General features: G+C 33.4%; 1 protein-coding gene across 1 annotated transcript in view; it reads right to left on the minus strand.

Annotated features, from left to right (window-relative positions):
- Positions 1–6,532: 6,532 nt before the first annotated feature.
- LOC132734458 (uncharacterized) overlaps positions 6,533–25,732 on the minus strand; it is a 31,296-nt gene continuing 12,096 nt past the window's right edge. Inside the window, exons 3-8 of the mRNA XM_060721201.1 lie at positions 24,786–24,942; positions 24,281–24,346; positions 22,903–23,821; positions 15,690–16,569; positions 14,247–14,808; positions 6,533–12,657 (exon numbers count right to left, since the gene is read on the minus strand). Coding sequence (XP_060577184.1) covers positions 14,251–14,808; positions 15,690–16,569; positions 22,903–23,821; positions 24,281–24,346; positions 24,786–24,942 — 2,580 coding nt within the window. The 3' untranslated portion in view covers positions 6,533–12,657; positions 14,247–14,250. The remainder of the gene's footprint in view (positions 12,658–14,246; positions 14,809–15,689; positions 16,570–22,902; positions 23,822–24,280; positions 24,347–24,785; positions 24,943–25,732) is intronic.

A 25,732-nucleotide genomic window follows, 5' to 3' on the forward strand; every position in this document is an offset into this window, starting at 1 on the left:
AAAAGGTATTTCTCTAATTACATTGTTGTGTCGCCTTGAAAGGCGACATAATAGGGTTACTTTGTCGGCGGCGTCGTTGTCGGCGTCGTTGTCGTCGTCGGTGTCGGTGTCGGCGTCGGCGTCCCCTAAAGCTTGTCCGGAGCATAAGTCAGTCATTATAAGTCGGATTGACTTCAAACTTGGTATGCATGCTTCTCATAATGACCGAAGTGCAGTGCACAAGAACCAGTACTCTGTACTCCTTATTTTTTGAGTTATTTCCCTTTGTTTATTTTCATACTTTATTTTTGTCCAGGGCCATTTCTCCTTAAGTATAAAATCTATGGACTTGAAACTTCATAAGATGATAGATCTCATTAAGAAGAAGTGCAGTGCACAAGAACTGGTACTCTGCATTTCTTATTTTTTGAGTTATTGCCCTTTGTTAATTTTCATACTTTATTTTTGTCCAGGCCATTTCTCCTAAAGTATAAAAGCTATGGACTTGAAACTTCATAGGATGGTAGATCTCATTAAGAAGAAGTGCAGTGCACAAGAACTGGTACTCTGCATTTCTTATTTTTTGAGTTATTGCCCTTTGTTAATTGTCATACTTTATTTTTGTCCAGGCATTTTCTCCTAAAGTATAAAAGCTATGGACATGAAACTTCATAGGGTGATAGATCTCATTAAGAAGAAGTGCAGTGCTCAAGAACTCGTACTCTGCATTTCTTATTTTTTGAGTTATTGCCCTTTGTTAATTTTCATACTTTATTTTTGTCCAGGCCATTTCTCATAGATTATAAAAGCTTTAGACTTGAAACTTATTAGGATGATAGATCTTTTGATAAGAAGTGCAGTGCACAGAAACTGCTGATCTGCATTTCTTATTTTTTGAGTTATTGCCCTTTGTTGATTTTCAAATTTCATTTTTGTCTTTGCCATTTCTCTTAAACTATATTGTTTACAAGGCGACACATCCGACTCGCGGAGTTCTAGTTTTTGTTTGGGTTTCATCATTTTTTGTGGCACCGACAATATTGAGGTCATACAGCAGTTTTCAAACTTTACTGGTGAAGGAAAACCAGGTGCACCTTCATGAATTATTTCAATTATGACCAGGCCATTTCTCTCATGCATTCTGACATGACAGAACACCTGTTTAGAACAACCAACCTTTATGTAAGCTAGCTGAATCTCTTCCTCATATAAAATAAACCAAAAATAAACCAAAACAGATATGATCAGTAGATTTAAAATGGCTTATTTTTCATAGTCCTTTTGTACATTTAATTGGAACTGGTGTTAATTTTTAAAGTTTGAATTGAAGCAATTTATTGAAGCTAACATTATCTGTATTTTTTTAAGCAAACTCAAATTTACGTTATTATACTATAATTTGACATTGATAGTTGCTATAAAAATATCATAGAAGCACCTATTTATTTATAGTATATCTTTAATAAGCTTTTATGTAAAAAGTGTTTTGTAATAAGAATTAAAAGAGGATTAATAAAATTCACATAAAAGAAGAATGTGTTAAAAATATTGTTTCTGTATTTCAGGGTGGCTCTGCAGTTGGTTCAATAAATGATAAATTTTTGTTTAACATCACTGTAGCTGACTTTAAGACTCATGGGTTCGCTGGTGTAGGAACATCATCATGGGGGATAGCAGATTTTGACAACTTTGTTCTTCGAGACGCTAAAGAAGGCGAGAAAATTCTGAATAAAATTAAAAGAGACTAAAATTGATAGAAATTAGCAAGTTTTTCTTGACCAATTCATCGAAGGATAATGACATTGTGATACTTGGACTAATCTTGAAAATATTTTAAAACATTTTTGGGGCATTTTTACATTATGATAAATTGAACTTTTACATACTGTGATATAAGTTCTATAACTTGGACATGTTTGATTATTGATAAAAATTCTAGCTATATTTTTTAGGATCAACTTTGAATGTTGCATGTTAATTTAGAATTTGAAAGAAAAATGTTTGTACATAATTTATTATAATCATTGTTATTGTATTAGTTTTAAGCAAGAAAACATCTTTACTTTTTTATCAAATAATGTTTAGGGGGTTCTATGCTTTACAGGTGTTCTATGCAAAATATTATGAAAATTGTGTATGTAGATCTATGCTTTTGTTTTGTCACATGTTTTTGATAAACTTACCAGAGTAATGGTTTAATGTAAGCTAGACAATAAGATGTCCTTGTTTATTATACATATTTTGTTAATTTTAATTAAGCAACTTTTAAGTTGATGTTTTTTTAATTAGAAAAATTCCATTTTGTCATTAGTTGTTTGGATATAGTTTTGTGACAAGTTTATGATTATTTTGTTTAAGAAAGCACTAAATGTGTATTATTTTTTTACAATTGTTACAATATAGTTGTATTTTTTACATATACATTCCACCATTGAGATTAGTGTATCCAAAGAAATTATGTATATTTATGTTGTTTAAATCATTCTGTTGTTGTATTATTTTGTAATTTGTTACACAAAACCTACCTTAATTAAAAGGTATTTTCTGCCTTTTAGAACAGTTTTGTATTCCAGACCAGTTTGGAGAATAGGAAGAGTTCTTTTTGGACCATTATACAGTCTAACTTGCCCATGCGACCACGTGTATTAAGCGACTTTTGTCTTATACGACCACTTCAAATTCCCCCCGATCATTTTCTCTCTATATTTTTAATGTATAAAGCGACTTTTGCTAAACGCGACCAGCGACTGCTAATTAGTCACCTAATTGAGAGCAATCTTTTCATTAAACGACCACTTTTACCTTTCAGGTAATTGTGTTTTTAGATAACGTCGCATCGTAATTTCACAAGTGTCAACAATCAAAACACAACAAATAAATGTGTGAAAAACTCTATTTCCCATACCGTTTTAGCGTAAGCAGTATACGCGTGACGTGTATTATCCAATAATATCGATTTAACAATGCTACGCTCCGCCCCTACTGATGTGGTGTATACGCTTCGCTTGTTGACAATTAGACTGCATTGAATTGACCTTGAACTTGATCAGCAATTAAATAAGATGTATTTTGCTTATTTCGAATGAAAAATGCACGACAGAAAAAAACATCCTCACTAATAGGGTTTTCGTGATGGAGACAAGGAAAAGCAACGGAGAAGTTAAAAAAATCTGGAAAAAATGTCAAACATGTATGTAATGGATCAAAACTGTTTTGTAAATAAATAACAGAAAGTTAATTTTTACAGATTATCGAGCGTACTAATTATTCAACATTTATATAAAAATGAAGTTGTTAAACATTCCCACTGCATAAGAAAGATGTCATTTGTAAATTTTGACTTTTATGTCATGCTTTGTCTTAAGAGACCGTTTCATTAAGCGACCATTTTGGATGTTTCCCTTGCGCGGTCGCTTAATACAAGTTTGACTGTATTATGATATTCAAACCTTTAAAGCGGCCTTCAGCTTTTATTTTGGTAAACAAATCAGTGTTGTTTCAAACTAAGTATTCAATAATTTTATCTTATAAAAGTACATCATATCTTTGTTAAGCCTTCTTCAAAACAGTGTCCCGAGACCTATTTATTACCATAAGTGATGTTCGTTTCTGAAAACAGAAGATCAAGAAACAAATCATCGGGTTTACTAATTTACATATAGAGAGTAAACCAGTAGATTAGAGGTATCGAGGGGTTTCCTTATTGTTTATGTATTTTCTTGGTGGCAACTTTCATTTTCCACCTTAAATCTATTGATTTGACAATTATTTGAAACAATTTATCTAAAAATAACATATTTGACCTTGAGAAAAGATGAAGACAGCTTAAATGTCTCACTGTTTATATATTTATATATTATTTAAATATGATGAATCTCAAGTTTGTAGTCATAATTGATCTTTTTCTTTGAAATGTACCTTGGAATTAGTACCTGTTTTATTTGTTTACAATATATAGCATTAACAAATGCATAATTGTGTTAATAGCTTATAGCTAGTTTTTTTTACCATTATTGGAGAAGGTATTACGTTAGTAACATATGGCTTGAAGGGAAAATTAATAGGATCTGATAACAGTTTTTTTTGTGCACCTTTTCTTATAGTTTAATTAGGAGCTTGTAATGAAATGGATTGTGAATGTTTAGTTTGTGTTCTTTTATTTTTAAGCATTTACTATGTAAATTGGTCAAGACGGCACAGCACCCGGACCTATTGAAGTTGGTGAATGCTTGGCCAATTTAATTTGTTGAATGTTTACTGATGAAAACTTTCATTTTAGTGTTCACAAATATTTTTCTTAGTAAAAAATATACTAGACTGATAGTGAGGGAATTTACAAAATAAAAATGTGGTATGATTCATCTGAAATACTGCAATCCTATTGGACAAAAGATAATTTCAAAACACTAACTTTAATTAAGATGATATTTGTACCAAATAATTCTTTTCCTAACAAAAGTATAGCACTGTTAATGGTTTATTATGCATGTATAAAACAAATCAACATTTTGTTGTTTCCTGAAAAGAAAGGTAATTGAATAGTCAACAACATGCTTATGAATTGAAATAATCATCACCATTGTTATTGTCATGACAAGAGGTACAGAACAATAGATGTGACACAATACTTATTATAAATATATCCTGATAATTGTACATTACAAAAAATGCTTATTATAAATATATCCTGATAATTGTACATTACAAAAAATGCTTATTTCAAAAACTTAATAATAATACTCGACCATGGTCATTATAGGAAATATTACAAAATGATATTTGTGTTTACAAGTAGAGCTAGTATTACTGGTGTAATGGCACTGATATTAGCCGTGCAATAGCTTTGTTTTAGCCACTCATTTTGCTTTTAAGATCCACTCTACTTCATCTTTTTACTCCATTTTTTTTCACACAGGAGACATAATTAAAGGAAGAAGGTAATTTTCAAAATTAAAGTTCTAAAGTAAAATAATATAAGGATCTTTCCCGGCTACCGGTAGACTGGAATATCTAGCGTAAGGGTAATTGTTTACGGTGGTAACAAGGCTCTGCCGAGTTTCTGCTAAACAGTTTCCGGAAAGCTAGATTTTCCTGTCTGTGACAACAGCTGGTGTTTGAGTCTTTTTCTTGTATATTACATATTAATTGTATTTCCAAAAGAAAATTATGAAAACTAATATTTTCCTGTTGCACTTTTTTCTTATAGTAGCATATGAATTTACAACTTCATTCATAATGGAAAAATGATGTCATCCTATAAACGCAATTCATTCATAAAAGGCGCCCATGAATGAAGTCATTTTAAGCACATACAGGGGTGTAAGACAGATTTTTCTAGCACCAGTAAAAATGGTAGATTATCCTTTCTGATATGCAAGAATACAGGGTTTCTTATATTTTTTTATGTTTGTAAAAAAAACGTTTTTGTCTTGTTGTCAATATTTTTTTTATAATGTTTAGAGATAGTAATACATTTTTTATAATGAAAATATGTAAAAAACTTGGGTTGTATTATATTTAAAAGTTTTAAAGGGTAAAAATAGAAATCCATGTAGATTTGTTTATTACAATGGGATTTATATTTTTGTATATTAAATGCTCAAGACTTTTGAGAGAAATAAACATACTCATATAACAGAAGCACGACTTTCATTGTTATTTAAATACATAGGTGTTGATTTCATGTACGTACAACAAAAAGAAATTGTTATAGAGAACATTCCAGGTAAATTATACAAAATGGCAGATAAATATGAAGCAGTAGTACTTAAATTGCTACTCAACTTACATTATAATTATTATATACATTTTTTTTTTTATCCGAAGTTAATAGATTAAAATAGCAGCTCAATTCTGGTAAATCAATGCAAATTTCTGGTATGTTTTTATATGCTGTCCTATAGAAAAATAATTGATTGCTTGCAGTTTCAGGCATGCTTTACACAAAAAGAAAAAAATTATTTTACATATTTTTTGTTGGATTTTAAGTCACACTGACTGATTCAAGTTTGAATAGCAACTTTCCAGTTTTGCTAGTGGAGGAAGATCTCCGGTGCCTCTTCATGCACTAACTTTCTGTAAGCTATCTGGGATTATCTTAAATATTTTGAATTATATCAAAAAAAATTTTCAGTGTGTGCCATAAGTATATAAAACTAGACAGGTAAATGAAAATTGCCAAGCAATATTATGAAAAGGCCTATTAAAAGAGTTAACAAGTTACACATGAGACTAAAGTGTCATGTATTTTACACACAGGTTACCAACGGTTACCATTAGGTAATCTCTTACATGTTTTATGTTCATTTACTAAATTAATTTAAAAGAAGCAACATAAAAAGACAACACATATCATGATGACCTGAAATAGAATAGCTGTTCAAATTGCGGCACACTTCTCTTTCAAATAGGGGCATAATTCTGCAAAATTGCTTGGCAAAAATACCTATCCTTGATGTAAACAAGTATTTCAAGTCTGAAAAGGACATCTTTAATAGTCCAAGCCAATGCTATCTTCAAACATTCCCTATTGGAATAAAAGAACATAAACAACTTCACCATTCAAGGGATTTATTCACATTTACATTATGGCCCAAAATGAAAAACAAATGGAAATAGCACAAAATACGATTTCAGTACAACAAATATAATTACGTTAATGCCTTAAACTATACATGTATATCTATACAAATATATTCTGACATGTTTCTAGCATTGTGTATCTAGAGACATGACTTCAGTTACAAAAAAAGACAAAATAATCTAAATAATCAGCTAACATGTAAGTTTTCTGTACAAATCTATAAACACACACTTTCAGGATGCAGATTACTTATAAACACACTAGTAGCTAGGCTGTCATTGTTTATATAACATTCAAATCTTGTTACAGATTTCTTAACATGACTTACTGCTTTGTCAACAGCTTTTTAAATTGGACATAAAGTTAATTAATTTGGTATAAATTACAAATTTAAAGTTAAGAACTGATTCAGCATTAGCTCCAACAACACAAAAGTATGGTTTAACCATCACCTTGCTGGATCCAAAAATGATTAACCTTTGCTACCGGGATAGACCCAGGCCAGCCTGTATATCTGCACTGACCAGGCTCTAACAAAACTGTAGCTTAACTTGTTATATTTAGATACTGAAATCCCTTAAACTTTAAATGGACTGTTCCAAATTCAAAGCAGGGCAAATCCATTACAAACATTCAGCAGATTCAGGATTAATGATTACTTCTGCTACAATTCTTTTGTCTTCACTAAAAGTTGCATTAGCTTTTTTTAACATTAAAGTCGTTTTCAGGAGTTTTCATATAAACATATATGCCTATATGTTTATATGAAAACGACCGAGAACGTCCTTAAAAATTCTTTAATTTAAAGTTATTTAATTCAAAGTTAAGGTTTTTCTTAAACAATATCTAACCTAGTTCTAGGACCTCATATATGGAATCAGTAACAAATCAAATGCGTAGTATCCCTATTTAATCATCCAGCACTTAAGTTTCATGCCAGCACTGAATATTTATGCCAGATAGAAGTGCTTTATGTGTAAATGTAAACTGAATAAAAAAAAGAATCTTTGCTTCCTGTTTTGGTCATGCTTAGGTTAAACAAAAATATCTGTTCATACAATCACACAAGTAATCATCAAGTGTTTAAATCAGTGGCAACGGCTTTCAGTTCCAGTAGGTTCAGGTTTAAATCCAAGAAATAACAAATTTTTAATGAAAATACATAAATCCTTATATCTTTAACATATTTTTTTCTAAAAAATGTCAAGTCATCAAAATCTGAAAAAGCTAAACACATACTTTACATATGCTCGACTTTCATCCAAACAATCATCATTTCTTATAAATCAATAAACTATTATGCTGTTTTTATCTTATAGATGTAATATAACTTCATAGGATAACATCACACAATATAATATAGCTATCTAAAAAAAAATAGTTTTTTGTTTTTTTTTCAAGTTATATGACAACCTGTTGTCATCAAAAGTAAGTCATCATTCAATCTTATATTAGAATTAACTCCTTCCTTTCTAATCCAGCTCAGTCACTGACTGTCCTAACCCGCTAAATGTTCCTGCAGTGTGACCAACTTTATAAATTCAGCAATATTTTGATAAAGAATGAAACACAAAGTGGTGCCGTGGCGGAGTGGTTAACATAATAGAGGTTAGTAATCTAAGAATTGCTGACATTCATTGCTAAGTACAGGTTCAAAGAACGGATTTGAGAGTGTTTCAATAAGCTTATAGCTTTCAACACACTCATACTAAAATAAATTTGTATAAACTTTACCCATTGAAAATGACCAATACACTAAAATTAGAAATTCAAGCCAATTTTTTCTCAAAATCAGGAACTTACACAATTACCTAGACAAGTTCACAACAACAACCACCTTCAGAACAACTGTTACCATTTGATTTTTTTCTCAGATTTTTTTCAGTTTAGAGAATGACCCAATATACTTATTAACGCTTTTAAAAAGACCAATATATTTAATAAACGGAATCCTTTTTTATTAACAAGAGCTGTCGGTAGGACAGCATGCTCGACTATTCTTAGTGCTTGATAGTAAAAAAAATGCCTGATACAGTTACCTCCTCCTGTTAACAGGTTGGGGTCATGATGGTGAACAAGTGTGCAAAGTTTCAAAGCCATATGTCAATGGACTTTGAAAATATTTGAACTATTACAAAAACTTTAACGTAAATTCTAAGTCGAAAAAGGGGCATAATTCTGTCAAAATGCTTGATAGAGTTACCTCCTCCTGTTTACAGGTTGGGGTCATGATGTTGAACAAGTGTGCAAAGTTTCAAAGCCATATGTCAATGGACTTTGAAAATATTTGAACTATTACAAAAACTTTAACGTAAATTCTAAGTCGAAAAAGGGGCATAATTCTGTCAAAATGCTTAATAGAGTTACCTCCTGCTGTCTACAGGTTGGGGTCATGATGTTGAACAAGTGTGCAAAGTTTCAAAGCCATATGTCTATGGACTTTGAAAATATTTGAACTATTACAAAAACTTTAACGTAAATTATAAGTCGAAAAAGGGGCATAATTCTGTCAAAATGCTTGATAGAGTTACCTCCTCCTGTCTACAGGTTGGGGTCATGATGGTGAACAAGTGTGCAAAGTTTCAAAAGCCATATGTCAATGGACTTTGAAAATATTTGAACTATTACAAAAACTTTAACGTAAATTCTAAGTCGAAAAAGGGGCATAATTCTGTCAAAATACTTGATAGAGTTACCTCCTCCTGTCTACAGGTTGGGGTCATGATGGTGAACAAGTGTGCAAAGTTTCAAAGCCATATGTCAATGGACTTTGAAAATATTTGAACTACAGTCGACTCTCGTTATCTCGAAGTCATTGGGACCGTCCAAAAAATATCGAGATAACGAAATGTCGAGATAAACATATTAGGGTTAGTACAAGGCGAAACTGATTTTTACAAAAGACATGTGCATACCTTATGTCAAATAAACTATAATGTCCCCATGTCTTGTTTTCATAGGCTTAGTCAATATTTAACAAAGTAACATAAGCGGATGTTTACCAGCGGAAATACGAGTGTCTGTGATAAAAACACATCGTGAGGTTTACTCAGTAATACACCAATATAGTGAATCGGATATCGGATATGGTTGATCCGGATATCCTCCCGGGTTATTTATCGGGTCTTTCTCGAGATTGTTCCACCGCTGATTGATTTGGTGGTGATGTTGTGAAACAATATTGCAACGATAGCGTTTCTATACTTTCACTTTTTCATTTACATTCAAAGTCATAATGAATTGATACAGTGTTCGAATATTTAAAAAGAATGAAAAAATTCACTCATTGTGGACATAAGTCAATCAACACGCTAAATAGATTAACTTTTATAAAAACAGCTAAACTTGTTACAAACATAATCGTCATTATGACACGCGCTATTATTTGAGCAATTATCGTCTAGATTGTGTTTTTCACACGTCTGAAGGGAACAGACGAAGTCGAGATAAACAAAGGATAATAGTGTGAAAATAACTGTTGGGGCTGAAATTTTACATCGAGATACTGAAAATGTCGAAATAGAAATATCGAGATAAACAAATATTTCCAATATAGATAAAGAAGGAAGAAAATCGGGACTTTAAAAATTTCATCGAGATAACGAAATATCGAGAAAAGCGATGTCGAGATAACGATAGTTGACTGTATTACAAAAACTTTAACGTAAATTCTAAGTCGAAAAAGGGGCATAATTCTGTCAAAATGCTTGATAGAGTTACCTCCTCCTGTCTACAGGTTGGGGTCATGATGGTGAACAAGTGTGCAAAGTTTCAAAGCCATATGTCAATGGACTTTGAAAATATTTGAACTATTACAAAAACTTTAACATAAGTGGTTACGCCGACGCCGACGCTCGGGTGACTGCAATAGCTCTACTTATTCTTATTGAATAGTCAAGCTAAAAAGGGCCTGTATATAGTAATATTAAGGCATGTTGTTTATATAAACAAAAGAATTGTTAGACAATCGTGTACCATATGGTTAAAACAATGGCTATTTATCAAACATAAAAGCTACTATCATTTTAACATCTGTAATATATGTGAACAATACAGAATCACCATGTGTATTTATATTATATCTTACAAATCACATATTATGTATCATATAAATCATATTACATGTATATATATATTTCCAGGCTTACATTTACGTGTAGAATCAATCTGTTAAGAATTTATATAATTTGCTGTATAAAAGATGTTTATAACATAAATTGATGCTAGCCATTGCTGCTATAACAACTTTAAACCATGACTTGGGGTAGAGGTCAAAATGGGGTGCAAATACATCAAATATCAAAGATATCAGTCTGTAAAAAAAGCTGCTATGTGTAAGTTTAGGGTGTTTTGGGAGAACAAAAAGTACTAACTTGCAACTGTATGCTCTGTAAAAAATTAAGGAGACATTTTTGCTTAAATAATAAGCCTTAAAAATCTGTGTGCCTTTTTTTTCTGAAAAAATTCTGAAGTGGAATTCAAACTTGAAACTTACTTTAGAATTCAAAAAGCAGGATGGAAGACCAACTGTAATTTTATTTCAATAATTTTTCATATTTAACAAAATAATAGTAACAATCAGACATGTAAACAAATGATGCCAAATCCATGCAAAAACTTCATATGCTGCAAATTTCAAATTTTCAGGTTGTTGGTATTTTGAGACAGAAATGTTTGCCATTCAGGCAATAAACATTTTGAAATTATCACTTTAATAATGATGAATAGTTTTGTCTGAAAAATGTATAGGTCCAGTTATAATATTGAGTGTGGTAAGAGTTAATATCAAAACTTACATCCATTAACTGATAATTAAAATGTAATAAAAAAACAAACCCTGAATGACAAATAAAAAATTGAAAGAAGCAAGTTAAACAATTCTTTTAGCTGAGAATCAGTACAATGATTTATAAAATTAACAATATGCAACTCATTTATCAATATAGGCCACACATACTGATAAATAGTGGAGCAATCAAAGCTTAAGAAATATATGTAACAGAGCTGAATGTAACGGAGTTGATCAATTTGTGTTAAATACTTATAGTCTATCTATTGCTGGTATCTTCAATTTTACAGCTAACAAAAACTGTTCTCATTTTCAATGCTAACAAAGTGTTGTCATCTTCATAGCTAACATAAACTGTTGTCATCTTTATATCTAACATAAACTGTTGTCATCTTCATACCTTACAAACTGTTGTCATCTTCATAGCTTACAAACTGTTATCATCTTTAAGCTAACATATACTTTATAGCTAACATAAACTGTTATCATCTTCATAGCTAACATAAACTGTTATCATCTTTAAGCTAACATATACTTCATAGCTAACAAAAACTGTTGCCATTTTCAAATCTAACATAAACTGTTGTCATCTTTAGTATAGCCAACATAAACTGTTATCGTCTTTATAGCTAACATATACTCCATTGGTGGAGGAAGACCTCAGGTGCCCTTCCGTGCATTATTTCAGGCATGAACGGGTACCTGAGTAGAACCACCGACGTTCCGTAAGCTAGCTGGAGTCATCTTTAGTATAGCCAACATAAACTGTTATCGTCTTTACAGCTAACATAAACTATTATCGCCTTTAGTGTTGTAATTTTCAGAGCTAACATAAACTGTTGTCATCTTCATCTTTTTAACTTACAAATATTGTATATATACAGAAACTGGTTATCACCATAACAAACTGAAATTGTGTTTTTCCATAGAAAACAGAAACTTTTTATATATACATAGGTAACATAAACTGTTAATATTCCTACATGTAGCTAGAAGTGATTGTTTATCTTCATAGAAAACAGAAACTGTTCATCTTCATAGCTGAAAGAAATTGTGTATACCTTCATAACCAGCAGTTTATCTTCATAACATAGTTTGTTTCTATAGCTAGCACTAGTTGTTTAATTTTCATAGTTAACAGAAACTGTTTATCTTCCTTGCTTTAAGTGACAGCCTGATGGATATTTCAAACCTATCATTTTCACAGCATCCATGTATGCAATGCATATCAGGACAGGGACATTCTAACAGTAGCTGCAACCTCTATATTATATTACTTCAAACTTGTACCATTATGTGCTCATATCTGAAAGAAATAAATTGGAAGATATTTAATAGTGTTGAAAACGTATTGCCATCATATTCATAAGCTATGGAAGTATTACCATCTTGAAATCTATCACAAGAGCGATCAGTAATCACATGTGTCGCCTCATGATGGCCAATTTCATGTTGGGACAAATTTTGTGACAGACGGACAGACAGACGGACAGTGCACAACTAGACTTGGTACTGATCATTCCTGTAAAGTTTGGATAAAATTGCACCAGTAGTTTATGAGGAGTAGTCCGGACAAGCTTTTGCGTATCTGGCAACACACAGAAAAAAAACACCTTTTTATCAAAGGGCCATAACTCGGCCAAAAATCATTCAGCCGGAAAACCCGTGCAATATGCGCAAGGACTTGAGCTACAGATCAATCCTGTAAAGTTTCATTGAAATTGCATGAGTGGTATAAGAGAAGTAGTCCGGACAAACTTTAAAATTAAAAATTATTAAAGGGCCATAACTCTGACAAAAATCATTGAACCGGAAAAAGCTGACAATATGCACAACTAGACTTTGTACTGATCTTTCCTGTAAAGTTTGGATGAAATTGCACCAGTAGTTTATGAGGAGTAGTCCGGACAAGTTTTGTGACGGACGGACGGACAGACAGACGGACGACGGAGAAGTGATCCCTATATGTCGCCACTACTCGGAGTAGTGGCGACACAAAAAGTGGTGGAAATATTGCCATAATTAACCTGTGGAAATACAGACATTATAAAAAGTGGGAAAATTGCCATCATAAGCTGTGGGAATATTGCGATTATAAGCAGTAGAAAAATATTGCCATCATAAGCTGTTGGAATCATGCCATCATAAGCTGTGGGAATGAATAATAAGCTGTGGGAATCATAAGCTGTGGACATATTGCCACCATAATCACTGGGAATATTACCATCATATGCTGTGACATTATTACCATCATATGCTGTGACATTATTGCCATCATAAGCTGTGGAAATATTGCCATAATAAGCAACATTATAAGAAGTGGGAATATTGCAATCATAAGCGGTGGGATGTTTCCATCATAAGCTGTTGAAATATTTCCATTATAAGCAGTGGGAATACTGCCATCATTAGCTGTTGAAATATTGCTTAAACAAGTTACAGAGTTTACATCATACCTTAGGCTTACAAAATTGAAAGAGCTAATTTTTCAAAATTACAACTGACAACTAATAATCATTACTCCAACAATACCATGTGGATTGCTTGTTTCCTCCAAATATTCTAGATTCAATATTTGCTTGCAAAATGCTATTCTGTTTTAAGAAATTTAAGATGTAAATATAAAATTCTAAATTAAAAAGGTGGGAAAATCTTCAAATTAGATGCTTAAGCTAACACTCTTGTTATACATGATCTGGGCAATGGCATAGAAAAACTACTTGAAGTGAAAATTGTTTCAATTTTTTACATTTTAAGATACATGTAAGTCTCTTCAATATAAGTCACAAACGTTTCAGCGATAATATTCAAAAGTAACACTCTATTCTATTCTATATGAAAATTAAAAGTAATCTAAATTACAATTCTTAACCTATCAATATTAAATATACATACTTGACTAGGCATGAGTTTTATAATGTTCCTTTAGTTTATCTTCCTCCGTGAAGAATTCCCCACAGATATTACAGTTCAAATGACTATCACCGCTGTTTTCACTGACATCTCCCGAATGTGACTGGTCACCCATCTCCGGATGCATTTTCTTAATATGTTTCTGTAAGTATCGGAATGATTTCCCACAGACGGGACACGGGCAATTTAACGTGACTTCTTTAGTTTCTTTAGCCTCTTCTTTTAAATTATGAATATTTTTCCGATGACGTAACATGTTTCCGTGTGATTTGAATGATTTATTACAGATGTCACAAATATTGTCTTTGCTGTCTTTTGATGAGTCAGAGAATTCGCCAAGTTTTTCTGCTACGAGTTTTTCGGCAACAAATTTTTCGGCAGTATATTCCATGCCTTCTTCAGTTTCTCCCCCTTGGAATTCATAGCTTTCAGAATATTCACCCTCGTCCTGAGGGTATTCACCCTCATCTTCTGGATACTCGCCCTCTTCCTGATGATACTCCTCCCCCTCAGGATCAAACTGGTCTTGTACATGTTGTAATGACTAGAAAATAACAAAATCATGAGTGAAATGATGCCAAACATGCTTAATATGCCTTATGGCCACTGATAACAACTATTTTAAGAAACTGGGTAAATATTGTACCATGGTAGACGGCCATAGATCTATATTTTAGTTGTAATTAAGTCAGTCCAATCTACAGTTTTTAAGTTATGCTCCTGACAAGAATCTAAGAAATGAACAAAGAGGGATAATTCGAAAACCAGAAATGGGTTAAGTTGTTGTCCTTAGCATTTAGATAATCCTATATAATATCAAATTTATGCAATTAATTAAAGGGACTAAACTGAGGCTTTTTGGACATCACTGGAATGAAAATTTTATATGTTTTTTGTGATGTTTATACTAATCCATGTTGATCTTTATCATTAACTTGTGTGTAAAATTTCAGATCATTGCTCAAACAGTTTTTCCAGAATAAACTGATACATACTTCTAATGCTTATAACTCAGATTTTACTTAATACAGATTTTAAATTTAATTCTGAGAAGATTTCTGTTTTAATTTTGCCATAATATTTGTCAGTTTTAATCACCCTGGAGGACCTATTCAAGAATTTCAAATGTTCTGAAAGTTTTTAGGCTTTTGGACCTCAGTGTCCTTCTATAAAATAAGCATCTTTCAAGAAAATAAGAAATTGACCATAGAAATTGGACACTGCACATTACTATTTCACCATCTCCTATTTCTATATTTTGACAAAATTTCTAATATACCTATTTAAACATTTGAAAGTTTGCTCGGTAGTGACATAATAATGTACAGATAGCCTTGTCAAGCATTCTTCCACCTGTAAGTAAAGTAAATATGGATGTGATAATAAAGACACCCTTGAACCTTGAAACAAATATTAAAGTAGTACCTTTTGTTCCTCATGAAATGTCCCACCATCCTCATCCCCCACATTAGCTTCCAACTCCTCTATATCATCATCATCTTCAACATCCTCTTCTTCTTCTTCATCATACTGATCTTCATTTAAATGTGCTTCATGATGTGTCTTCATTTCAGTTTTCCGCACTATTTTATTACAAATTAAGCACTTGGCCATAATTGGTCCTAACATTAAAAAGTTTTCAGACGTTGGTGACGCTGTTCTTTGATATGCCTGATCCCCCTGTCCATGAACCCTACCAGGCATTGCGTCATTCCCAATATTGGCCGTATTAACACATATTATTTCCCCTTCAGAACTATAATCTTCAAAACCTTCATACTCCTCATCCTCATAGTCCTCAGGAAATTCCTCACCCATTCCTGGATGAAAGTTACGTGAAACATTAAACCCCTCTGCGTAAATCTCCCCCTCTTCCCCAAAATCTACCATAGCCGAATTAGCAAGTTTTCTCATATGAGCTTCCCTCATTGCTTTAAGCGCAGCTTTATCCTCATCATCAAGATCGTCTTCATCAAATTCTTCCTCTTCATCATCAAACTCTTCATCATCAATTTCCTCTAAATCGTCACCCTGATTGTCATGATATGCAGTACCATGTAGCATCATCCTAGGTGGAAGCATCCCAGGACCTTCTGACCCTTGACCCCGCTGGCCAGATGTGGTTTGACCAGATGACCCAGGCTGACCTTTGTCTTTTGGATATTCAACTACCCAGCTCAATTTTGATGAGAGTTGGCCAAGTTTTGCCTGTATTTCTCTATCAGCTTCAGACATGTTTTCCAGGTGTTTAGCTTTTGTCATTTGAATAAGGGTCTCAGTGTCAAGGTTATCAATACTTTCTAACCTGAAACATAAGGACGAAGATGTTTTCATCAAAGTTTTTGAAGATAAAATAAAATATGTTAAACACGTTTACATAAAATTATCATCAGCATAATGAAATATACATGTATTTTAGTTAATGTACAAGGCACATGCTGAAACCTGTTAAAGAAACACTATAAGGCCATCCTTAAAAAGATGTTTGTTTGCAGTAAACCGACCCAGAATTTTCAAGGTGGGTAGGTAGGTCGATTTTTTTTTTTTTTATTGAACTGTTCTCCCAAATAAGCATGGAATTTCAAAATGCTGGACAATATATGCTTTGATAATCTGGTAACAATTAATAAATTGATAACTGAATTCTAATTTAATAAGACCTACATTTTATTTCTTCTATTAACCTTTAAAAGAACGAAAACAAAGCACAAGGCATAATTTTCTGATTCAAATTTTTTTTTTTATCCAGACCATGAAAAAACAAGAGGGCCATGATGGCCCTGAGGTCGCTCACCTGTATATAGGCCCCCTCCCACCCCCGGGCCAATTTTTACCCAAGGGCTTTTATTTGTTTATTTGAACAGACTTGGTAGACACCCATAAGAAGATGTTTCATGCTAAACATCTAAGTTCTAGCTCATTGGGTTTTTTAAAAAAGGATTTTTAAAGTTTTTACTATACACATATAGTTAAAAACAATGACACCCCTGGGGCAGGGCCAGTTTTGACCCCCGGGCTTTTATTTGAACATTTTTGTAGATATTTACTTAAAGATGTTTCATGCTTAATATCTAAACTCTAGCTATTTGGGTTTTTTCAAAGAAGATTTTTAAGTTTTTGCTATACACATATAAGGAAAATCAATGACCCCCCCGGGCGGGGCCAGTTTTGACCCCAGGGCTTTTATTTGAACATACTTGGTAGACACCCATTAGAACATGTTTCATGCTAAATATCTTAGCTCTAGCTTATTGAGTTCTTTAAAAGAAGATTTTTTAAGTTTTTACTATATGCATATAGGGAAAATCAATGACCCCCTGGGGCGGGGCCAATTTTGACCCCAGGGCTTTTATTTGAACAAACTTGGTAGACACTCATTAGAAGATGTTTCATGCTAAATATCTTAGCTCTAGCTCTTTGGGTTCTTTAAAAGAAGATTTTTTAAGTTTTTACTATATGCATATAGGGAAAATCTATGACCCCCTGGGGCAGGGTCAATTTTGACCCCAGGGCCTTTATTTGAACAAACTTGGTAGACACTTATTAGAAGATGTTTCATGCCAAATATCTAAGCTCTAGCTCTTATGGTTCTTTAAAAGAAGATTTTTTAAGTTTTTACTATATGCATATAGGGAAAATCAATGACCCCCGAGGCGGGGCCAATTTTGACCCCAGGGCTTTAATTTGAACAAACTTGGTAGACACTCTCTAGAAGATGTTTCATGCTTAATATCTTAGCTCTAGCTCTTTGGGTTCTTTAAAAGAAGATTTTTTAAGTTTGTACTATATGCATATAGGGAAAATCTATGACCCCCTGGGGCGGGGCCAATTTTGACCCCAGGGCTTTTATTTGAACAAACTTGGTAGACATTCACTAGAAGATGTTTCATGCTTAATATCTTAGCTCTAGCTCTTACAGTTCTTTAAAAGAAGATTTTTTAAGTTTTTACTATATGCATATAGGAAAATCAATGACCCCCCGGGGCGGGGCCAGTTTTGACCCCAGGGCTTTTATTTGAACAAACTTTGTAGACACTCATTAGAAGATGTTTCATGCCAAATATCTTAGCTCTAGCTGTTTTGGTTCTTTAAAAGAAGATTTTTTAAGTTTTTACTATATGCATATAGGGAAAATCAATGACCCCCTGGGGCGGGGCCAATTTTGACCCCAGGGCTTTTATTTGAACAAACTTGGTAGAAACTCACTAGAAGATGTTTCATGCCAAATATCTAAGCTCTAGCTCTTAGGGTTGTTTAAAAGAAGATATTTAAAGATTTTTCTTTCGGTTGCCATGGCAACCAGAGTTCTGAATGGAATTAAATTCTTTGAACAATTTTTAAAGGTGACCACCAAAGGAACATTCCTGTGAAGTTTGGATGAAATTGGCTCAGTGGTTTATGAGGAGATGTCATTTAAAGCAAAAGTTTACGGACGGACGACGGACGGACGGACGCCGGACGAAAAGCGATCACAAAAGCTCACCCTGTCACTTTGTGACAGGTGAGCTAAAAACTTGAGTAGGGGCAAATTTTGTGAGTCGGTCGCATTACTGCATACAAACATTTTTTTAAGGATGGCCTGATACATTATATATCCACATACACCCATTAATTAAAGAATTGGATGTATCCATGATAATCCTGAGATGCTAATTTATATGCCATCATAATTTCCAAAGAAACATTGTACAAAAATAGCCGAGAAAATCATAACCACGAAAATCATATCCCATTAAATAAAATCTCTTTCTTCAAAAATATATTTGAAGATCATTAAATGTACTTTTAAACATTCTTTTGTGTTTTTGGTGATTTTTAAAAAAACAACATAATTGAATTATAAGAAAGTTTTAATCAGTAAAACCATTAAGCTTAAAACTTATTATCTCATAGGAATTTGGAAAGGAATCTTTTAAGCCTATGCAAAAATGAAGTTTAATTAATGAACATTTAGATACAGGGCTGCAGATAACATGCATATTTGCATTATTACCCAATTAAAATGTCTAAAAACCCAATAGAAATAATAACTAAGGGTAAGAAAAAGTAAATGAATTCTTATTTATGCAAACTACATTTGAACTGGTGCGTAATGACGTAAATTATTACTTAACGCGTACTTCAGGCAGATCATACTGTTTAAGACTGTTTTAACCTTTAAATTATATCAGGCAGCTTGGAAATCTCCTAGGCCAATAAACCATAAATCAAAGTAGTAAGTAGCTTTTTTTATAACCATACAAAACCTACAGCAGTCTACAATGAAGGTCAGAAATTTTGGGTAAAATACATGAACTTGTGCTTTATAACCCAAATTGGTTAGAGGGGTTAGGGTAAAAAATACAGAAATAACTCAAAGAAAATAGAAACTAGAAATGTGTCCATAGGACATGGATGCCCCCACACGCCACTGTTTTGTCAATCTTATGACTCTAGGTCAAATATTTTTTGGACTACATGTGCCACAAGTTGAAAACTAAAAATCAACAAAGGGCCATAATTCTGTTAAATTTGGTTGCAGCAAAAATTCCTTCCTTTACTACCATCTACACATTAAGGTTGTTCATCCCTGGAAGTTTAGGCAAAATCTGCCATCCGGTTTAAGAGGAGTTGCGTTCACAAAATTTCTACATAGTATATAGTGAAAAAATCAACAAAGGGTCATAATTCTGTTAAATTTGGTCGCAGCAAAAATTCCTTCCTTTACTATCATCTACACATTAAGGTTGTTCATCCCTGGAAGTTTAAGCAAAATCTGCCATCTGGTTTAAGAGGAGTTGCGTTCACAAAATTTCTACATAGTATATAGTGAAAAAATCAACAAAGGGCCATAATTCTGTTAAATTTGGTCGCAGCAAAAATTCGTTCCTTTACTACCATCTACACATTAAGGTTGTTCATCCCTGGAAGTTAAAGCAAAATCTGCCATCCGGTTTAAGAGGAGTTGCGTTCACAAAATTTCTACATAGTATATAGTGAAACAAGAGGGCCATGATGGCCTTGAGGTCGCTCACCTGTATATAGGCCCCCGGAGCGGGGCCAGTTTAAACCCCAGGGCTTTTATTTGAACAAACTTGGAACACACCCATTAGAAGATGTTTCATGATGTTAAGTTTTTTCTACACACATATAATGAAAAAACAATGACCTCCCCCCCTTTGGCAGGGCCAATTTAAACCCAAGGGCTTTTATTTGAACAAACTTGGTAGACACCAACAAAAAGATGTTTCCTGCTTAAAATCTAACCTCTAGCTCATTGGGTTTTTAAAAGAAGATTTTTTTAAGTTTTTACTATACACATATAGTTAAAAACAATGACACCTCTGGGGCGGGGCCAGTTTTGACCCCAGGGCTTTTATTTGAACAAACTTTGTAGACACTTACTAGAAGATGTTTCATTCTTAATATCTAAACTCTAGCTATTTGGGTTTTTTCAAAGAAGATTTTTAAGTTTTTGCCATACACATATAAGGAAAATCAATGACCCCCGGGGCAGGGCCAATTTTGACCCCAGGGCTTTTATTTGAACAAACTTTGTAGACACCCATTAGAACATGTTTCATGCTAAATATCTTAGCTCTAGCTCTTTGGGTTCTTTAAAAGAAGATTTTTAAAGTTTTTACTATATACATATAAGGAAAATCAATGACCCCCTGGGGCGGGGCCAATTTTGACCCCAGGGCTTTTATTTGAACAAACTTGGTAGACACTCACTAGAACATGTTTCATGCTTAATATCTAAACTCTAGCTATTTGGGTTTTTTCAAAGAAGATTTTTTAAGTTTTTGCTATACACATATAAGGAAAATCAATGACCCCCGGGGGCAGGGCCAATTTTGACCCCAGAGCTTTTATTTGAACAAACTTTGGAACAAACTTTGTAGACACCCATTAGAACATGTTTCATGCTAAATATCTTAGCTCTAGCTCATTGGGTTCTTTAAAAGAAGATTTTTTAAGTTTTTGCAATACACATATAAGGAAAATCAATGACCCCCGGGGCGGGGCCAATTTTGACCCCAGGGCTTTTATTTAAACAAACTTTGTAGACACCCATTAGAACATGTTTCATGCTAAATATCTTAGCTCTAGCTCTATGGGTTCTTTGAAAGAAGATTTTTTAAGTTTTTACTATATGCATATAGGGAAAATCAATGACCCCCTGGGGCGGGGCCAATTTTGACCCAAGGGTTTTTATTTGAACAAACTTGGTAGACACCCATTAGAAGATGTTTCATGCTAAATATCTTAGCTCTAGCTCTATGGGTTCTTGAGAAGATTTTTTAAGTTTTTACTATATGCATATAGGGAAAATCAATGACCCCCTGGGGCGGGGCCAATTTTGACCCAAGGGCTTTTATTTGAACAAACTTGGTAGACACTCACTAGAAGATGTTTCATGCCAAATATCTAAGCTCTAGCTCTTTGGGTTTTTTAAAAGAAGATATTTAAAGTTTTTTCTTTTGGTTGCCATGGCAACCAGAGTTCTGCATGGAATTAAATTCTTTGAACAATTTTTAAAGGTGACCACCAAAGGAACATTCCTGTGAAGTTTGGATGAAATTGGCTTAGTGGTTTATGAGGAGATGTCATTTAAAGTAAAAGTTTACGGACGGACGACGGACGAAAAGCAATCACAAAAGCTCACCCTGTCACTTTGTGACAGGTGAGCTAAAAATCAACAAAGGGCCATAATTCTGTTAAATTTGGTCGCAGCAAAAATTCCTTCCTTTACAACCATCTACACATTAAGGTTGTTCATCCCTGGAAGTTTTAGCAAAATCTGCCATCCGGTTTAAGAGGAGTTGCGTTCACAAGATTTCGGGACGTACGGACGGACACTCGGACGGACAAGTGCAACGCTATATGCTCCCACTCTGTGGGGGCATAAAAACCCAATAGATCACAAAACAAGGGGTAAATACCCAATATACACAAAATGTTATCTGTAGTCCTGAGATAGAGTCTAAACAGAAAGTATGATTAATTTACAAATATGTTGACACAATTTCGCTTAATTGTGCATTATATCATCAATATATGACTAATGATTATACCTCACATTCAGTGTTTGTAATTTTTTTTTTATTTAACACAATGTTCATATAATACCTTTCATATCAATAAGCTTTCCAGCTAACTTAAAATTTCAAAATATGTACTTATTGAATAGTAAACAGTGTAGACCAGAATCAGACAGCACATAATGTACTGGCTGATCCTAGTCAAAACTTGATACATCAAAAATCTGTTGCTGCCAGGAAACAAAGGGTAAAGGGACATCCGTAAATCTATAAAAGAGTCCTGAATTTTTCTTCCATAAGTATGTGAAGCTGGGAAGTCAACATATATATGACAGTGTCGGCGTCAATTTTGAAATCTATCAAAAAGAATAGAAAAGTGATAAAACCCCTAGTCTACTGGAAGCAACCAATTCCATCGAAGCGATCTGTTCAGACCAAGATAAGCCGATACATATGTGTTGTCTGATCACAGTCTGCACTGTTTGCTATTCAGTCAAAGCATATTTAGAAAATTTCCCCATAAATGATGAATGGTTTTGTCCAGATTGAAAGATGGATAAGTCCATTTTACACAAATTAGATATTTAGCACTGTAAGGGTCAATGACAACATACCTATTTCTATTCTGATTAGATCCTGCCCTATCAGACTGAGAAGGTCCTTCTTTCTTTTGTGTATTTCCTGGCATAGTCATACTCTTTTCCTTTTCTTTGCTAACATTCTGTTCATTTTCTTTTTTTACAGCTACCTGATTTTCCGTTTTATATTGTGAATCTGTTGGATCTACTTCCTCTTTTATTTCAGTCACCATATCATTATTTGCACTATTTACACTTTCTCTATTTTCCTTATTTACACTCTTATTTTCCACTTTAACAGAAGGGTTTTCTTTCGACTGGGTATTTTGAATTTTAGCAGACTGGTTACTACCAGTTCTGGTATTTTTTTCTGTTAAACTATTCACTAGACTGGTCACTTTGTTTTGAGTATTTTGAACACTAGAGACTTGACTGGTTTGAAATTGTTTCTGTGGGTTCATTTGAGGCTCGGAACCAGACCGAATCATGGCTGCCATCATAGCCTGGTCCCCACTCTCATCCTCCCCCTTGGGCAGGTTTGGTTTATACTGAGCCAAGAATTTCTGAAACTCGGCATCCGAGATCCTTTCTTCAGTGAATCCACCTGATTTTGACACAACTTTGGTAGTTTTTAATTTCGGGGCTGGCCCTTTACTAACAGTAGACGCTGATGCCTGAGTAACTGATGGATTTGAAGATGTCTGTAATGAGGTATTAACATTTCCTTTCACCACAGGAAGCTGAGAGTCAGTTTTACGTCTTTTCGCGTCATGTGACTGGGAACTTATGTCTTGTGACACAGAAACAGTTTCTAATTGTCTTTTCTCAGCTACTTTGGTCTGATTCGGGGGGAGTGCTTTAATGTTTGATTTCTTAGATGAAGAATCAGTCACAGCTGGTGAAATTGGGGCCTTTTGTGTCACACTGGTAACTGGTGACACTAGTGCCACTTTTCCTACAAAAAAAAATGTAAAGATATACATTTTCAATCAAATAAGTTATTTTCTATTAAGTTGTACTTGTAAAAAGCTTATAAAAGTAAATTCTAACATAAACACCCATCAGATGTGTGCAGTACAATCAAACTCAACTAGTCAGAACTGTATTTCTATCCTTACTGTGTACACTTAAAATTCTGTATTTTTTTAACTGTATCAATTTGGAAAAAAAAATCCATTAATGACCAAGATGGTTAAAAAGCCACATTAGGTAAATTTCTAACACAAATACTTTGTTTCTTTGTTTGATAACTAACATAATATGTTTTTCATTCAAAACTAACCAAAAAATTACTGTTTAAGAAAAAAATAAATAAAAATGGAACTGCTTGTAATCATATTGTAAACAGTTAAGATTTCAATCATGAAGATAAAAATTAATATTGCTTGGATTTTTTTTCATAAAACAGGCATACCAGCATCCCCTCTGGTTACTGGCCCTACAGCAACTTGTCCTGGTCTCTGTGGCTGGGGCTTTATTCCTAAAATGATAAAAACAACAACATTAGCCTGCCTCATTAATTAGTTCTTTCAGAGTGGCAAGTGTAATATACAGACAAAACTATGGGCCATTATATAGCCATACCAGGCTTCATACATATCCGGGGAGGCAAAATCTGATTTGGAGTTACTTCTTATCTTTTTTATCTGAAGCATTTCTGTACTTGTCCATAATTCTTATCATGAAATTTTAATATAAAAGTAAATTCTGTAAAAAATTTCACTTGTACCTTCTGGTTGTGAGACAACCTGGGTAAAACAATAAGATTTTTCCTACCCCTGTCTAAGCAGACAGAATAGACCCTTAAATGACAACTAAATACTTTTTAATCTTATAAAACATATAAAATGTATAAATATATAATATAAATATATAAAATTAGAGTTAAACTATGTAGAAATAAAGAATCTCAAACAAACCTGTGAGAAAATTCAGGAATTTGTTTTTAACAATCCCGACATCAGCTGTGTTGACAAATCGGAGTGCATTCGGTGAGGCCAAATGTCCTACACACAAATCTGTCGCACTTGCTGTCAATAACACAGTTTCTTCCCCTGTCTCCGACAGCCTCTCCAACTGTTTATGGTAAAAGTGTGCACATTGTTAAATTATGTATTGTTATTTTTTTACATTTTTCACCCATGAATCGTAATAACAAAAGCAAAACAAGAGCACCGCAAGGCGGAGCATTATATGCCCGAAAGTGTTTTTTTTTAAGTAAAAATGAAGCATTTGTAAGACATGGGAATTAGCTGTTCATCCTATAAAATTTTACAGCTGTAGGTTGATTATTACTGAAGTTTTTGAGCTGAAACTGTTTTCAGTTTTAAGGCAATAGTGGCTTTAACCTTTGACCTTGTGACCCCAAAATCAATAGGGGTCTTCTACCCAATATGGACAGTCATCCTAAGAAGTTTGAATATTGCGGGCCAAATGGAACTTTAGTTATCCTCTAGAAACCAAATTGCTAACGGACTGACGGACATACTCACAAAATGGTACTTATGTGACTTTTCCTTTGATCTTTTTGGCCATTTTTAGTCACACAAGGCTTAAAAAAAGACACACAAGTAAAAACAGAATGAATAGGATCAAAGAGAGTTTACTGTCACCCATTGTTCTCCAAGTCACACAAATACCTCTGGGTTCGTACGGAGAGACAGACAGACGGACGCGAGGGGGTATAACATAATATGCCCTTTCGGGCATATAACAATGAAGTGAAAAATATAAATATCTTTTACTGGAATTAGAAAATGTGCTTATTGTGCTAAATTGCTGTTAACTTTCCCATACCAGTGACATCATTTTTACATATTTTTAATAAGTAATAGATAGAAATTTCATTAACATCCTATTAAATAAC

This window comes from Ruditapes philippinarum, unplaced genomic scaffold (assembly GCF_026571515.1).
Source record: "Ruditapes philippinarum isolate M1 unplaced genomic scaffold, ASM2657151v2 ctg216_1_1_1_1, whole genome shotgun sequence".
Lineage (NCBI taxonomy): Eukaryota > Metazoa > Mollusca > Bivalvia > Venerida > Veneridae > Ruditapes > Ruditapes philippinarum.